The sequence below is a fragment of the Hemibagrus wyckioides genome, linkage group LG17 (genome assembly GCF_019097595.1).
Source record: "Hemibagrus wyckioides isolate EC202008001 linkage group LG17, SWU_Hwy_1.0, whole genome shotgun sequence".
Lineage (NCBI taxonomy): Eukaryota > Metazoa > Chordata > Actinopteri > Siluriformes > Bagridae > Hemibagrus > Hemibagrus wyckioides.
The window spans coordinates 15,009,616-15,028,418 of record NC_080726.1 but is presented as its reverse complement, the minus strand read 5'-3'; the positions used below and the strand labels follow the sequence as shown (position 1 = coordinate 15,028,418).

The 18,803-nt window shown below is 39.8% G+C and overlaps 1 protein-coding gene across 1 annotated transcript in view; it reads left to right on the top strand.

Annotated features, from left to right (window-relative positions):
* The first annotated feature begins 311 nt into the window (after window positions 1-311).
* The window catches only part of mettl16 (methyltransferase 16, N6-methyladenosine), a 41,131-nt gene continuing 22,639 nt past the window's right edge, over window positions 312-18,803 (top strand). The window contains exons 1-2 of the mRNA XM_058413387.1: window positions 312-470; window positions 806-935. Coding sequence (XP_058269370.1) covers window positions 808-935 — 128 coding nt within the window. The 5' untranslated portion in view covers window positions 312-470; window positions 806-807. The remainder of the gene's footprint in view (window positions 471-805; window positions 936-18,803) is intronic.

Here is an 18,803-nt window from a genome sequence, read left to right as displayed (position 1 = left end):
CAAAAAAAAAAAAAAAAAAAATCTGTATTCAATGGTTTTGAGGGGTGTCCCAATACTTTTGGCAATGTGTTGTAAATAAACTGTCCGCAGTTTATCAGTGTCTCTCGTGGAAAATTCGTATTTTACTGAAATGGCGTTATAACTGAAAAGAATATACTAATATTAGTAGCATTAAACCAACATAGTATAAGACGGTATTTATATGTTATAAGCTATAAATATGTATATATTTGTCTCTCCACATTTAACTATCGTGGACGACTTTCACCAGAAAACCTCCTCCTCTCAGCTCCTCCGCGCGCGTTGCGTCATATTTTGGTGCCGACGCGAGTGTATGACTTCACCGCGAACCCGGAACAATCAACGTCGGAACAACGTGACTTAACTCTGCAACTGACTCTAGAAGAAAACCATCGTCTTATCTGTCTGTTTCCCAGATTATTAAGAGCCTTTACTGAAGGGACTACACGGTACGCACGCGCTTGTTTATACAGGAATGCGCGATCTTTAGCTTGTTAGCTGTTTATCATCCGGTTCACGAACAGAGACTGACTCCCAAGTGGCTCCCAAGCCGTGCACACTATAAGCTATTTAATGATGATCTGTAGTGTACTATAAGTCTAAAGTATGTCTTGTTAGATGTTTCTTCACAATCTTACTTGCTTCCACAGTCAGAAGGGTCCTGCCACAAACACTTCCACTTTGTTTTTGTTATTTATGAATAAATAGCAGCTGATATAATTATTTGCTATCAGTGTGCATTGCTTATATAATGTACTGCACTGTTTATAAACTGTGTCGACAGGAATGGCACTGAACAAATCCATGCACCCTCGAAACCGTTATAAGGACAAACCACCAGACTTTGCATACCTGGCTTCCAAGTATCCGGATTTTCAGAAGCATGTACAGACTACATTATCCGGGCGAGTGATGTAAGTAAACTCCTCTCCTTCCTGTATCTTTGCTCTTTCCAAGTCTCTGGGTTACTGAGATCTAGGAATGTTGTTGTTGTCTCTGATCATTTCAGTATGTGTCTCTGGTTCAGTGTTTCAAACCCTTTTATTTAAGGGGAAAGTAGGAGCAGTGGTAGCACAATGCTTATGGATCAGGGTTCAAGCCCCAGCACTGCCAAAATGGCACTATTGGGCCCTTGAGCAATGCCCCCAATCCACCCTGCTCCAGGGGCGTGGCATCATGGCTGACCCCAATCCCCAATGATGGGATATGCGAAGAAAGAATTTTACTGTGCAGTAATGTATATGTGACAAATATAGACAACTTAACTTAAGTAATGAATGCTGAAACTTCACTAGAAGTCGCCAAATGACGCCATCAACAAATTTGCACATTCATTCATCATGATCATTTGCATATTGTTAGATTTTGCTGTATTTGGCTGAGCAGTGGTTTGGGTGGCTCGCCAATGTATTCGATTTCTCGAATACATAAAATAAGTAAGCTTGACCAGAGTTCCTATGGTGAGAAGAATTTATTGAAGGTAGCAGTGTAGCAGGTTTTCAACAGCGATGTTGGGATGGCCCATACAGGAGATGGGTGTGGTACAGATGACATACACAAAGAACATTCAGTTTCCACAGGAGGTCCTTACAGTTCTGTGTTCTTGTATAAAGATCTGTCTCACAGACAGATTTTTGGGTTAAGATATTTTGAAGACCGATATTTTTGTCAGAGACAGATCTTTATACAAGAATACAGAACTGTAAGGACCTCCTGTGGAACCTGAATTTCCTTTGTGTGTGTGTGTTGTCTGGCCCACACCCATCTCCTGTATGGGCCATCCTCTGATGAAACCCCCACAGACACAGCTGGTTGTATCTGAGAGGCAGTCACAATGTGAATGTATTTGATTAATGATGCACATAATCTTTCAATATCAGTATTTGTTTCATGAAGAACGAAGAGTCTTGTCTGAACAGAATAAGGAATAAAACTCAGTGAGTCATGCTCATTATTCCACGATGAGGTAGTTCATATTATCACTTAAATTAGAGCAGCTATAAATAGGCCCTCAACAGCCTCTCTGTTTCTCTCTGCTAGAAAAAACTGGACATAAAAACAAGAAATCTTTGTCCTCAAGACATTGCTGAGGTGTCTGCTACAAAGTACTGACACTCATGACATTTTTAAATAACAGCACATTTTCAAATCAGTGGTGATCAGTGATGTTTGTTTAGGCACAGTGGTGATCAGTGATGTTTGTTTAGGCACAGTGGTGATCAGTGATGTTTGTTTAGGAACAGTGGTGATCAGTGATGTTTGTTTAGGAACAGTGGTGATCAGTGATGTTTGTTTAGGCACAGTGGTGATCAGTGATGTTTGTTTAGGCACAGTGGTGATCAGTGATGTTTGTTTAGGAACAGTGGTGATCAGTGATGTTTTTTTTAGGAACAGTGGTGATCAGTGATGTTTGTTTAGGAACAGTGGTGATCAGTGATGTTTTTTTTAGGAACAGTGGTGATCAGTGATGTTTGTTTAGGAACAGTGGTGATCAGTGATGTTTTTTTTAGGAACAGTGGTGATCAGTGATTGTTTAGGAACAGTGGTGATCAGTGATTGTTTAGGCACAGTGGTGATCAGTGATTGTTTAGGAACAGTGGTGATCAGTGATTGTTTAGGAACAGTGGTGATCAGTGATTGTTTAGGAACAGTGGTGATCAGTGATTGTTTAGGAACAGTGGTGATCAGTGATTGTTTAGGAACAGTGGTGATCAGTGATGTTTTTTTAGGCACAGTGGTGATCAGTGATTGTTTAGGAACAGTGGTGATCAGTGATTGTTTTTTAGGAACAGTGGTGATCAGTGATTGTTTTTTAGGAACAGTGGTGATCAGTGATTGTTTAGGAACAGTGGTGATCAGTGATGTTTTTTTAGGCACAGTGGTGATCAGTGATTGTTTTTTAGGAACAGTGGTGATCAGTGATTGTTTTTTAGGAACAGTGGTGATCAGTGATTGTTTTTTAGGAACAGTGGTGATCAGTGATTGTTTTTTAGGAACAGTGGTGATCAGTGATTGTTTTTTAGGAACAGTGGTGATAAATGATTGTTTTTTAGGAACAGTGGTGATCAGTGATTGTTTAGGAACAGTGGTGATCAGTGATTGTTTTTTAGGAACAGTGGTGATCAGTGATTGTTTTTTAGGAACAGTGGTGATCAGTGATTGTTTTTTAGGAACAGTGGTGATCAGTGATTGTTTTTTAGGAACAGTGGTGATCAGTGATTGTTTAGGAACAGTGGTGATCAGTGACTGTTTAGGAACCATGGTGATAAATGATTGGTTTTTATGAACAGTGGTGATCAATGATTGTTTAGGAACAGTGGTGATCAGTGATTGTTTTTTAGGAACAGTGGTGATAAATGATTGGTTTTTAGGAACAGTGGTGATCAATGATTGTTTAGGAACAGTGGTGATCAGTGATTGTTTTTTAGGAACAGTGGTGATAAATGATTGGTTTTTAGGAACAGTGGTGATCAGTGATTGTTTTTTTTAGGAACAGTGGTGATAAATGATTGGTTTTTAGGAACAGTGGTGATAAATGATTGGTTTTTAGGAACAGTGGTGATCAGTGATTGTTTGTTTAGGAACAGTGGTGATAAATGATTGGTTTTTAGGAACAGTGGTGATCAGTGATTGTTTAGGAACAGTGGTGATCAGTGATTGTTTAGGAACAGTGGTGATCAGTGATTGTTTAGGCACAGTGGTGATCAGTGATTGTTTAGGAACAGTGGTGATAAATGATTGGTTTTTAGGAACAGTGGTGATCAATGATTGTTTAGGAACAGTGGTGATCAGTGATTGTTTTTTAGGAACAGTGGTGATAAATGATTGGTTTTTAGGAACAGTGGTGATCAGTGATTGTTTTTTTTAGGAACAGTGGTGATAAATGATTGGTTTTTAGGAACAGTGGTGATAAATGATTGGTTTTTAGGAACAGTGGTGATCAGTGATTGTTTGTTTAGGAACAGTGGTGATAAATGATTGGTTTTTAGGAACAGTGGTGATCAGTGATTGTTTTTTTAGGAACAGTGGTGATCAATGATTGGTTTTTAGGAACAGTGGTGATCAGTGATTGTTTTTTAGGCACAGTGGTGATCAGTGATTGTTTTTTTAGGAACAGTGGTGATCAGTGATTGTTTTTTTAGGAACAGTGGTGATCAGTGATTGTTTTTTAGGAACAGTGGTGATAAATGATTGGTTTTTAGGAACAGTGGTGATCAGTGATTGTTTGTTTAGGAACAGTGGTGATAAATGATTGGTTTTTAGGAACAGTGGTGATCAGTGATTGTTTAGGAACAGTGGTGATCAGTGATTGTTTAGGAACAGTGGTGATCAGTGATTGTTTAGGAACAGTGGTGATCAGTGATTGTTTAGGAACAGTGGTGATCAGTGATTGTTTAGGAACAGTGGTGATCAGTGATTGTTTAGGAACAGTGGTGATCAGTGATTGTTTAGGAACAGTGGTGATCAGTGATTGTTTAGGAACAGTGGTGATCAGTGATTGTTTAGGAACAGTGGTGATCAGTGGTGATCAGTGATTGTTTTTTAGGAACAGTGGTGATAAATGATTGGTTTTTAGGAACAGTGGTGATCAGTGATTGTTTTTTTAGGCACAGTGGTGATCAGTGATTGTTTTTTTAGGAACAGTGGTGATCAGTGATTGTTTTTTAGGAACAGTGGTGATAAATGATTGGTTTTTAGGAACAGTGGTGACCAGTGATTGTTTTTTTAGGAACAGTGGTGATAAATGTTTGGTTTTTAGGAACAGTGGTGATCAGTGATTGTTTAGGAACAGTGGTGATCAGTGATTGTTTAGGAACAGTGGTGATCAGTGATTGTTTAGGAACAGTGGTGATCAGTGATTGTTTTTTAGGAACAGTGGTGATAAATGATTGGTTTTTAGGAACAGTGGTGATCAGTGATTGTTTTTTTAGGAACAGTGGTGATAAATGATTGGTTTTTAGGAACAGTGGTGATCAGTGATTGTTTAGGAACAGTGGTGATCAGTGATTGTTTAGGAACAGTGGTGATCAGTGATTGTTTAGGAACAGTGGTGATCAGTGATTGTTTAGGAACAGTGGTGATCAGTGATTGTTTAGGAACAGTGGTGATCAGTGATTGTTTAGGAACAGTGGTGATCAGTGATTGTTTAGGAACAGTGGTGATCAGTGGTGATCAGTGATTGTTTTTTAGGAACAGTGGTGATAAATGATTGGTTTTTAGGAACAGTGGTGATCAGTGATTGTTTTTTTAGGAACAGTGGTGATAAATGATTGGTTTTTAGGAACAGTGGTGATCAGTGATTGTTTTTTTAGGCACAGTGGTGATCAGTGATTGTTTTTTTAGGAACAGTGGTGATCAGTGATTGTTTTTTAGGAACAGTGGTGATAAATGATTGGTTTTTAGGAACAGTGGTGACCAGTGATTGTTTTTTTAGGAACAGTGGTGATAAATGTTTGGTTTTTAGGAACAGTGGTGATCAGTGATTGTTTAGGAACAGTGGTGATCAGTGATTGTTTAGGAACAGTGGTGATCAGTGATTGTTTAGGAACAGTGGTGATCAGTGATTGTTTAGGAACAGTGGTGATCAGTGATTGTTTAGGAACAGTGGTGATCAGTGATTGTTTTTTAGGAACAGTGGTGATAAATGATTGGTTTTTAGGAACAGTGGTGATCAGTGATTGGTTTTTAGGAACAGTGGTGATCAGTGATTGTTTTTTTAGGCACAGTGGTGATCAGTGATTGTTTTTTTAGGAACAGTGGTGATCATTGATTGGTTTTTTAGGTACAGTGGTGATCAGTGATTGTTTAGGAACAGTGGTGATCAGTGATTGGTTTTTTAGGCACAGTGTTGATCACTGATTGGTTTTTTAGGAACAGTGGTGATCACTGATTGGTTTTTTAGGAACAGTGGTGATCAGTGCTTAGTCTTTGGCGAGAAATGGTGACCAGTGATTAATCGTTGGGAACAGCGGTGATCAGTTATTGGTGGAATTAGTGATGATCAGTGATTGATTGTCTGGGTTTTTTGTAAGCACAAATCAGTAAAGCTTTACAAACCAGCAGCTGTGATGTGAGCTGTAGAGATGTCTCTCGTGCAGGATCGTTTCTTACTTCTATTCAAAAATCATTAGGTTTTTAATTTTATTTAATTATTTTTGACTAATTTGGCAGCATAGTTCAGGTAATTTGAATGTTTTGTCTGTAGAGGTGGTGTTTAAGCGTCTTCTTTGTGTCGTGTGGTTTATGAATGAAAGCATTATAGCTCTGTTCAGCACACTGGAAGACCCTCTGTGTTATTTTTTGAGCGCTAGCTCTGCCTTAAGAAAAGAGGAGTCCCTCGGTAATTCAGTCAGTAGGAGTGTGTAGAGGATCCATGTTATAATGTGGAAAAAAACTGATCCTGACAAGTAGCGCTTAACTCTGTTAACGCAGACATTGTTCTTTTTTTTCTCATTTTTACATTTTTGTATTGAGGGAAATGACCCGTGTGTATTTCAGCCCTTTGCATCTTAGCATTTTTATTCTCATCTCTGAGTCACTCGTGTGTTTTCTGCTAACCTTGCCAAGAGGTGCACACAGACACCCCCAGTGACTTCAGGGCGGGAGCATTGTAATGATGGTAGCTTCGGGGCTTTTTAAAAATAGGTCTCCAACCTGGGCAGGCAGAATGAGGAAGAAAGGAGAGGGTGGGAGTCTCTGAGGGCTGGTGTGTATGCAAGTGCTGGTTTTTGGTGGTGCTGTAGGCTACAGTCAGCAGGGAAATCTCTCAGACTACAGGCCCGGGCTCAGCTGCTGTTCTTCAGTGTGTTTCTCAGTCTACATAGCCTTAGGGTTTACACACATGCACGCATGTAACCATGTACACACCCAGATTTGGCCCTGGTCATGATGAAGGCTCATTTTTGTCTAAGGTTGGTGTAAATATTCCTTCTTTTCATGCACACTCACTGAGCACTTTATTAGGAACACTATACTAATACTGAGTGGGACCTCCCTTTGCTCTAAAACCAGTTTCAGTTCTTCATGGCATGGATTCCACAAGATGGAAACAGTATTTTGAGATTCTGGTCCATGTTTAGTTGATCACATCACACATTTCCTGCAGGTTTTTAGCTGTGAATGTTGGACCAAAGTAGAACCCAAAGTTCTACTTTTGTAGCACAGTTATTTCAACATGTTTGACATGTTGTGCATACTGAGATGCTTTTCATCTCACCACAGTTGCACAGAGTGATTATCGGTGTTACTGTAGCTTTTCTGTCAGCTTGAACCAGCCTGGCTATTCTCGTCTTCACTCGCTCATCAACAGGGTGATTTTGTCTGCCGAACTGCCACTCACTGGATGTTTTTTTATTGCACCATTTTGAGTATGTGGGGATGTGATAATGGTGAAGGTGCTACTGATCAGAAGGTTGTGAGTTCGAATCCCAGATCTACTAAGCTGCTATTGCTGGGCTCCTGAGCAACTTAACTTAACCTTAACTTTCAATTGCTCACTTGTATAAAATGAGAAGTTGTGAGTCGCTCTGGATGAGGGCATCTGCCAAATTCTAGAAATGTAAATGGGTAAACTCTAGAGACTGCTGTATGGGAAAATCCCAGGATATTTATAGAAATACTTAAACCAGAGCTCTGGCACAAACAATAGTGGCAAAATCACATTTTTCCCCCATTTTGATGGTTGAGGTTTACATTACCTAAAGCTTCTGGAGCAAATCTGCATCATTTTATACATTGCAATACTGCCACACGATTCGCTGATAATTATATGATTAAGTAGGTTTAGAGGTGTTCCTAGTAAAGTGCTACATGAATGTACACTGATCAGGCATAACATTATGACCTACTTAATATTGTGTTGGTGCCCCTGACTCCACTAGATCCCTGAAGGTGTTCTGTGGTATCATTAACTTCTTCAGCAATTTGAGCAATAGTAGCTAGTCTGTTGGATCGGATCATACGGGCCAGCCTTCGCTACCCACGTGCATCAATGAGCCTTGGCCGCCCATGACCCTGTCACCAGTTCACCACCGTACTTTCCTTGCACCACCTTTGATAGATACTGACCACTGCAGACCGGGAGCACCACACTGGAGCTGCAGTTTTGGAGATGCTCTGATCCAGTGGTCTAGCCATCACAATTCGGCCCTTTGTTAAACTCGCTCAAATCCTTACACTTGCCCATTTTTTCTGCTTCTAACACATCAACTTTGAGGACAAAATGTTCACTTGCTGCCTAAAATATACCACCCACTAACAGGTGCCATGATGAGGAGATAATCAGTCTTATTCACTTCACCTGTCATGTTATGCCTGATTAGTGTATATGTCTGAATAAAAGTTGGGCCATTGAGCATTAGAGTGGCAGGAGAGGACAAAAATTCCTGGTCACATTGCATTACGTTTCCAAGCACAGATATTTCCAAGCACAGTAATTGGCGAAATAAACGATGCAGAACTGGATGGGACTTGTTGTGTGTCCACTCCACTCTGGGTGTCCCTGCCGTTTTTGTGCTGGACGTTGTGCTGGACGTTGCTGAGGAAAATCACTGTTGCAGAAAACACAGAACTGTAACTGCTCGGTTAGAGAATGCAGTTAGTATGAAAGTGAGAATTATCATTAAATGTTGTGGGTGCAGTTGTTCCCTGTGATTTTAACTAATTAATAGCTATTTAGAATCATTAACATTTCACATAAATCCTTGTTGCTCATCTTGCTTTTAAGTGCACTTTAAACTGAGCGCTTAAATTATAAGAGTGCTTGTACAACGTAACTTTTACATTTATAGCCCTTAATAAATGTAAATAAACATTAGGAAAAGAGCTAGTGTTGATGGACATTAATGCACAGATTACAAATACAGATTCCTCATACATATTAAATGATTTTTATGCAGATTACTTGTGCATAAGTAATGTGTTTAACGCTTTAGTGTGTAAGATTTTTGTTAAATGAGGGGAGAAAGTGTCAGGGGAGTATTTGGTTGAAAATGTGAGGTATTATCTGTGTGCTTTTAGAGAGTTAGAGACAAAGTATGAGTGCTCTGTAAAAGCTCCTGGTTTTCGTTCTTTTAGTTCGTTTTGCCACGTTAATGCACGCAAGTGTTTATTCTGGTTAAGTCTTCGTAATATTGAGGATGTGATGATGGTGATGATGAATACTGTATATTCAAACCACAGACTACTGAATAGTCGAAATGATGGCTGTTCAGATTTGTTTTACAATCTGGGAATCTTTGCAAAAAGAGTGGTATAAAGTTCCCTAACAGCAATGTGAGAAACTGGTTGAGATCATGGAGCAAAAACGCCTGCAAATCGGGGTTATTCCACCAAATACTGATTTCTTAATGTTATTTAGCCAAAGCATTAACACAATTTGTTTATAAATTATTTGCATTTTGTTTTATTTGAGTTATTAAAGCTCTGCAAATACTGCATGATCTTGGGTTATTTTGATGTGATGTCATTTCCTTTAAATATACACTAAATAACAATAGTTATATTTTGAATTTAGAAGTTCACACACAAATGTATTCAAAAATTTTAAAAAGTATTCGAAAATATAAATGAAATATTCTATATATACAAAATATGGAGTACATACTGGACTCGAAGCTCCACAGAGTTATGGCTCGGCTCGTTGGCCATCTATGATGAGCACAGTAGTGTTGATGGCAGCGTTAACATGAAAGTTGAGTTGAACAGAGTGTACAGATGAGGAGGTAAAATTGTTGGACAGACTCATGCACTAAAGCGCCGCTGCATCGCTGTCTTTAGAGGTGAATTTGCACTAGTGGCATTGTGGGTAATGTAGGAAACCTTTTGCACAACTAAAGATAATATTGATGTGCAGCCCCCTCAGAATCGATTTGTCCTTTTAAGCCCACTTTATTATAATGTACCCCATTCTTGGCCGGCTCGTGTCTCATCGTCTCGGCAGGACAGTCATTATCGCCAGACACAGAGACGTCCATCAGTGTCTCCCTACAGAAAAAAAAGAAGAAAAGAAGCTGGACCTTGGAGACGTGCTTTTTCCCTCTATCTCATCTCATCTCTCCTGACATGCGCACACCTGGAGAGGGTGAACCGAGTGCGTGATCTGCACCCCTGTCTGCCTCGCTAGCTTTGTCTCTTTATCTCACCTCTCAATCTCAGCTGCGCTGTCACATGCGACTGTGGATGCTGCTTTTGAAGGTGCAGCATGAAAAGAATCCCGTGTTGCAGGCCTCTCCTTTGATTTCTTCTAATGATGGTGTGGGAGAGCAAACAGCTTCCTACATCCCGGTGCTGCACTTTAATTGCTGTCAGTGCCAGAAGTATTGGCACCCTTTTATTTATTACCCAAAAAAAAAAAATTGTGCTCAATCAGCTTCATCTCTGAATGGGTATATGAAGAAATCTAATCTATAATTGAAGTTCAGTGATTTGACGTGGTTAGAAATGCATGTTTAGCATACAAGTATCCGAGTCACACCGTGTACATTCACACCTGCTGATTTTCTACCTGACCTCCTTGAATGTCTCTCTAGTTCCTCATGTTTAATGCATGTGTGCCAGACGAGTGTATCTCACCTTCCAAGGTGATACATGATCAGAGATCCAGCGTAGAAAAGATATGTCTATGATTCCTAACCATCCAACCTGGTACGGAGGAAGAGTCAGTAATGACATGTAAAGATACATGAAAGCATTTTCATAGTGTATGTTTAGTTTCATGCCAGGAAAACAGCAGTGCTGGTTTTTAAATAAAAATACAGAGTCTTATAGAAGTACTTTTGATTTATCTATCGGTGAATACATTGAAACTGTATGGCTCTCTCCAGATTAAGAATACCATCAGTGTAAAAACTCTGTTGGGAGAAAATGCAGCAAGAAGAGCACAGCTTTTTTTTTGTTTGTTTGTTTGTAAAAATGGAAATAAAAGGAAACATTCAGTCCACAAAAACTATTGCACATATCTTCTGCTACTTCTAACTGCAATTAATAACGTACTTGTTAGTGACATAAAAGGTGATATCTAGGATACTGTAAAGTGGATTGATGTACAATATTAAAATTCACTCATTAAATTGCACCATATTTGCACACTAGATGACATTAAATAATGTATAGCTCTGCTACTGTTCAGTGTTTATTTCAAGAACATTTCTAAGAGATTTTACCCTTTACCTTCAGTTATTTATTTAACCGCTTTAGAAATGCAATAAGCACTGCATGTTTGTTTGTTAATAAGTAGGTGACCCAAAAAAAGTCTGTAGCATATAATATTTCACAAAATGCACAGCACTTGGGAATAATGTGGCGTTTTGGTCTATTGTGGAGAAGTGTAGCGTGCTTTAGTAATCTGCAAGGTGAAATTTAGTGTCATAAAAGCTCTTATGATCACAGCTCTGCATCCCCCAGGATCATCACCTCACCTCAGCAGGGATAGCGGGCCTCGCTCTGTGAACAATGAACCTGAAATACAAGGATGTTGTTGTTGTTCTCTCAGCCACTCCTTGTTTGGGGTCGCCACAGCAGATCATTTGGTCCGCATGTTTCTATTTGGCACAGATTTTACGGCGGATACCCTTCCTGACGCAACCCTCCCATTTTATCTGGGCTTGGGACTGAGAGTTAACTCTTCAGCGGCTGGGTTAGCGCCCTGCCCGGGAATCGGACCCGGGCCACGGCAATGAGAGAGCAGGATCCTGCCACCGGACCACCAAGAGGCTTACCTGAAATGCACGGATGACTTTGTTAAAAAAATAAATAAATAAACACACTAAAGCAAGTGCAAACGAGCGAGAACTTCCAGAACTTCAGGGAAAGTGAAAAATACAAAAGCAGAATTAGAAACAATACAAACAAAGCAATAACAAGTACACCAAAACAACACGACAGGAGCTGCTGCAACTGGAAGTGCTGTATTGTAACATTATAATGGTACAGACCTGTGGTACAGATTGTGGTTTTTATTTATTTTTTCTGTATAGCATCGTCTGTAAATTAAATGGCCTCCTGGTGGTCCAGCGGCATTATCCCGTGCTCTCATTGCCGTGGCCCGGGTGCGATTCCCAGGCAGAGAGCAAACCCAGCCACTGAAGAGTTAACTCTTAGTGCCAGTCCCAAGCCTGGGTTAAATGGGAGGGTTGCATCAGGAAACATGTGGACTAAAGTAATCCACTGTTGCGACCCCAAGATAGGAAGCAGCCGAAAGAACAAAAACATCATCATCATTGTCTGTAAATTAAATATATAGTGTGATTATTTTCTGTCTATACTTTTGAGCGATATCCAGTATTAAATTCCGTGTGTGTGTGTAAATTCTTGGCTTATAAATCTGATTCCCATTCTGAGTATTTGTATCAGGCTCAACACTGATTTGTAATGTTGGACCGATGCGAACAGGATTTCTTAGCAACCCCCAATTTAGTTTAGTTTCTCACAAGTAAGCACCTAGTACACACTCTGCTACCACATGACCGATAGCAGCTGAGGAGCTGAAGGCTAACATGTACTTCTGAGAATTTCTGCTCATGCTCATGCATCACAGGGCAGCTTCACACTCTTGGTGGAAAGAGCTATCCGCCCTCGTCCACATGCATGAGCTCACAGACACATATGATTGGTTAGTGTTGCTCAGATTGACAGGGTCATCCTCCCATTCAGGGACACAACTAATTACACACTCTAGGCTCTGAGACACAGCTAGCAAATTGACAGGATTTGAACTCGATCAATAAATTGGTGAATGCTTTTCTATTGCACCACTCAGAATTTGACGTGACATAACGCAGCTCTTGTATTTAACATAATTGAAAAATACAAGGCAAATGATTTGCGTTTATCATCTTTACTGACAGTGAATTAGTATCAGATCAGCATTCAGGTATCAGCCAAGCCCCACAGCTTATATTGATGTGAAAATGGAACAATGTGTGTTCAGTGATCTCTGATACCAATTCGCTTAAAATATACAATGTTTAATAATTTTTCTGCAACATTGCAAATGTGGGTCATTTAATAAGTGTATGATTTATATGATTTTAGCTTCAGGGACAGCTACTTTACATGCCTCACTCCACCCTGGTGTAGATTTAGTATTTCTCAGCTTTGCTTCCGTTTTGGGGTGGGTTTTTTTTTTTTTTATTTGCATTCTGTTATCACTGTACATTTTCTCCTGCCAGATGGGACTCTCCTGAACCTGCACATGATGTTGTCTTGTCCTGTTTGGAGCAGCCCACACACGTGCACAGCTGTGCGTCTCGACAGTGTAAGAGAGGAGAAAATAGCATTGTGTAAATGCAGATGAATTCAGTGTTCTGGCGGTGTGTGTGTGTGTGTGTGTGTGTGTGTGTGCGCGCATGTGGGCTCCTTAAATCCTCCAGGCAACCACAGCCTTAACAGGTGTGAGTTACAGCGTACATCAATCCTCCACCACTTTTAAAGACAGCAAATCCCTTCTGTCTCTGTATTTCTGTTTTTCTTTGTTTCTCGCAGTCTCCAAGACACAGTCCGTCCTCCACCTGTTCTCAAACTGTTCGAATTTAACATTTGGATTTGCACAAATAATCAGCCCCTCATGTATTTGCTTGATTTATTATTATCCTATCTCTGTACGTCTCTCCTGTTCACACTTGGGTTTAGCTGCATGACTTTGATAAGCTTCCTTATATTTGGCTTAAGTATTTTAAGCAGAGTGGGGTTAATGTGAAGAGACAGCTCTTCACTTCACGCAGACAGGAAGCAGATCCTCTTTCACTTCCTTTTTTCATATCTTGGCCGAGAGAGAGAGAGAGAGAGAGAGAGAGAATAAAGAAATGTTAAATGTTAGAGAGGCAGAGAGAAAGAAAGAGAAAGGGAGAGAGAAAGAGGAAGAGAGGGGGCAAGAGAGAGAGGAAGAAAGAGAGAGAGAGGATAAAGAAATATTAAGCAGAAGAAAGAGAGAGAGGAAGAAAGAGAGAAGGAGAGAGAGGATAAAGAAAGAAATGTCAAATGTTAAAGAGGAGAGAGAGAAAGAGAGAGAGAGAGGATAAAGAAAGAAATGTAAAATGTTAAAGAGGGAGAAAGAAAGAGAGGGAGGGGGGGAGAGAGAGAGAGAGAGAGGATAAAGAAATGTTAAGCAAAAGAGAGAGAGAAAAAGAAAGAGGATAAGGAAATGTTAAGCAGGAGAGAGAGAGCGAGAGAGAGAGAGAAAGAGAGGATAAAGAAATGATAAGCAGATAGACACTGTCCATCACGGGTGTCCCAGCGACCTGGACAGTGTGCTCTGGAGAACATTAAAAATTCAGCTGAGGTGACATTTTGTGTTGTAGTCTGCTTTCACCACAGAGGTAGCTTCAGTAGCTCGATTGATAAGAGCTGTATTAATCTCCACAGCCTCCTGCTAGCTGGAGCTGCATTATTAATGCTGAGGACCCTCATCTCACATAAGGGGAATAATTCTGGTGTTTAAGCCCGATCCCACTTATAACTGACACACACAGCAGTCAGGGGGTCTCAGCTGGGGGTCTCCTAAACCTATATCCTCTCTAAAAGGACATTCGAGTGTTCCAGCATGTTCATGACTGTATGCGTTGTGTGGTGATTTTACACTTAAAGCCACATCAGTATTAGGTTTGTGCATTAGCTACACTCTGTTATTATCTGTAATTTGCTCCCGGGCCACTTTCCATGTGGCTAATAGTATGTCATTTTCTTAGAGTGGTTCAAGTGAGGTGGAGATAAAAGCAGAGACACTGAGCTTAAAGTCCTCTGGATTTCCAGAGATCAGGGAATTTATGAGAACGTTATGTTTAAAGATAATCCTGTAAAGAACGGAGATTAACCATACACAGAACCACTGGCTTTATTTGTTTGCTGTGGTGTTATGTGAACATGAGGGAATAATTGAAACTTGATTGTTGTTTTATAATGAATAAGGTTTTATACATCACTGATAATACAGTAATCCCCTGCTATATCACGGTTCATATATCGCAGTCCCGGTATATCGCGGATTTTTATTTGGAACATAACTACATTTTTTTTTGCGGATTTTCCCGGTATATCGCGGTATCCGCAAACCTTATAATGAATTGTTTTTATGCTGAAATAAGGTGATTTATTAATAAAAATATAATTATTAATTACAAAATATAAACATAAATTAAAATGAAGTAAAATGTTAATAATATACAAAATACTGTTCAGCGTATTTACTCAAGTGACAAAGAACACGTAGCGTTGTTTAGGAAAGCGCAGTGCAGGGATGCTGAAAATCAAAGTACAGTACGGCTGGAGGAACGAGTCTGGCCAATCGGAACGCCCCATTCATTTAATCACAGTTGTGATTGGCTGCTGGCTATGTGTGCAGTTGGGGAAAGGGAAGCAGAATTCTCCAGCATCCCAGTTTTTCGCGTGTCACTGTCCCGAGTGTTTTGTGTTGTTCTGTGTAAGCTGTATTTTTACGTTTTTCTGCAAGCCCTATTATGTCGCCCAAACGCTCTGCACCTTCTAAGGCTTATAAATGGGATATTTCTACAAATTTACCCAAAATTCACTCACTACATGCTTCCAAATGTTTTCTGTGTGCGTTTAAGGAGTGTGGGAGGGTCATTTACGGCTTAAACAATAAAAAAAAAAAAAGCATTTGGGGGTGGAGTCCGTGTATCGTGGATTTTCGTTTATTGTGGGTGGATTTGGAACGTAACCCCCGCCATAAACGGGGGATTACTGTACTTGAAATCATGATTTAATGTGAAAGGTTTCTGGAAATCCTGAACCTGCCCATATTTATGTCGAAGCCTTAAGCTAAATCTAGTGAAACATTAGCTACAGAAAAACAAAAAAAAATCCTGTGTGGAGAGTTTGACCTTGTAGGGACGTTTGACCCCAACTGCATTTCTCAGGGTTTATATATTAATTAATAAATAAATAAATAAAAAATGTGTTTTTTGAAGTTATGGTAAGATGTAGCATATAATGTCTTTAGCAAAGGTAGTAAGGTGTGTGAGAGAAAAGGAGAGTCAGTCAAGGGATTTTTAATATTTATGTTATTTTATTTTTATTGTTAAGGGCATTTTTAAGATGACCCACTGACCAACAGCCCTTGCTTAGTGTCATGGATAATGGTTTCCTAGAAACAGAGGGGATGCTGCTGGCATTTATTTTGCATGCTCAAGCTTTGTTTGGACAGTTACGAAAAGGCCTGCAATATTCATGAACAGTTCATGAGAAGGTTTTCAATAGCTTCTAAAGGTGACCTTGTGCCAGGTGAAGCTGAAGTTCAGAGCTGCTTTCAGTAAACACCACAGGCTTTAGTCTGACTGGAATACCTATTAATGTGGTGTGTGTACATGTAGCACATAGGCGTGTGTGTTTCTTTTTTCTTCATTCACACCCTTACACACACACACACACACACACATATCTCTCTCTCTCTCTCTCTCTCACACTCACTCATCTTGTTATGTGGCTCAAACCTTTGCCCTGGAGCCTGTAACACCACTCCCTGACCTCTCTGCTCATGTCTTTGTGAAAATATCTTCTCTTCCCTCCTGCTGTCTTTCTTACAACTCTGTTTGTGTGTGTGTTAGTTAGTGTGCTAAGCATTGCAGGATAGTGCTCTATATCGGTGTAAACCATTAAACTCCTGTTACATCAGCAAATTTGGCAATATTCCCATCATTGAGCTTTCTATCCCGCATGTAGTCTCACAGCAGCAAGGACACCAATATACACTGTCAGCAGCACACACTCATATCATCATCACTGCTGTCAGCATCACACATCTCACTCGCTCATCTCACAGACTGATGCTCAGGCCTGAAGCGTTCTCTTTCTCTCCATTCATTAGCAGCTAAAAATAGAGGGACAGGATAGCATACAGGAGCTGGAGTTAGAGATTTGGTTATGTCCTGGTTGTCCACAGTGAGTGCAGTGAAAAATATTTTTATGGAAATATTAAATATTGAAAAACAAGCTACATTTAAACATTGCCTAACTGTAATCATTCCGAACAGGTTCATTTGATACTGTGACCACACACACGAACTGGATTAGTCTGAGATCACTCCCATGTTGACCTGAAAGCATGTACAAGACATAAAGTCATTAACAGCCAGTCAGTTATTGGCTAGTGTGAACAATATTACGCTCTGCAAAGGATGTTTTACTTTATATACACAGTCTAAGAGAATGTACATAAATTAGTCTAATGTAGTAACAAGATACAGAATCGAATTCAAAAAATTGTAATGGTTATTTTTTTGTAGTTTGTTTAAAGAAACATTTACATTCATGGCATTTGACAGAAGCCCTTATCCATAAGCGACTCAAAGTCTGTCAATACATCCTGATACTGGTCCATTAGGTCACAGACTAAGAGGTAATAAAAAAAAATCACACAAACAACACAAAGTAGGGGATGTAGGGAATTTAGATGTAGGCCTTCCCCGTAGAAAATCTATTTGCCCCTTATAATATGATCTGCGTTTAAGCTGGTGTAGTTCAGTCTCGGCTATGGATAGACTCGTATGAAAGAAAATATCTGAAACGTGCAATATAGACTCTCCTTAAAAAATATCTGTTAAATATACTTTAATTAAAAATCTGTATCTATAGCAGAGACTAATGATCTAGTCTCAGCCTCAGATAGCTTATTGCTAAAGACTTCAATACTTATTGCACTTTTCTGGCCCCAAGCTGTGTTGCAATGTTTTCGTCTCTCAGCACTGTGTGTGTGTGTGTGTGTGTGTGTGCGCACACATACAAACACCAGTTACTGAAGGTAAAACAAGCACTGTGACTCACTGAGCTTTATAGTGCAGGATTTGGTCACTGTACTGAAAACTGGTTCTTGGAACTTTTTCATGAAATGTATATTATGATATATATACCGATCGGGCATAACGTTATGACCACCTGCCTAATATTGTGTTGGTCCCCTTTTTGTTGCCAAAACAGTCCTGACCCGTCGAACCATGGACTCCACTAGATGCCTGAAGGTGTGCTGTGGTATGTGGCAGTAAGATGTTTGCAGCAGATCATTTAAGTCCATGGAGACTTACAGGACTTAAAGGATACTTTTGATAGATTCTGACCACTGCAGACCGGGAACACCCCACAAGAGCTGCAGTTTTGGAGATGCTCTGATCCAGTCGTCTAGCCATCACAATTTGGCCCTTCGTCAAACTCGCTCAAATCCTTACGCTTGCCCATTTTTCCTGCTTCTAACACATCAACTTTGAGGACAAAATGTTCACTTGCTGCCTCTAATATACCCCACCCACTAACAGGAGCCATGATGAGGAGATAATCAGTCTTATTCACTTCACCTGTCACTGCTCATAATGTTATGCCTGATTGGTATATGTATACATGTATATAAATTGTATTTATTTTTATTGGCATGTAAATATGATGCTGTTGCAATTTGGATGGCAGTTTCTGGGAAAAAATGTGATTTGTTGTTTAATAGCCAAAAAAGCAAAAGCTAGATCTTTGGCCTAAAACTAAGCTGTAACCTGCTTGTGCAGTTTATTATACTTTATGGTTTCTTTAGAGAAGAGCACACCAAGCAGTCAGACCAAGCAGGGATACCGTTTTAATCCAAGGACTTAAAAAAGCAAATTGAGAGCAGGAAATGGTTTACTCAGTAATCCACATACAATATGAGCAACAGAGTTAAATAAACAAAAACAACATGGTAGTGAACAATCAAGAGGTGCTGCACCAAAAACCAATCCTGTAGTAGTAGTACAAATATACTGAGTGTTAATAATGCCTTATTAAAAGCTTCATATGAGTCAGTTCTTTGT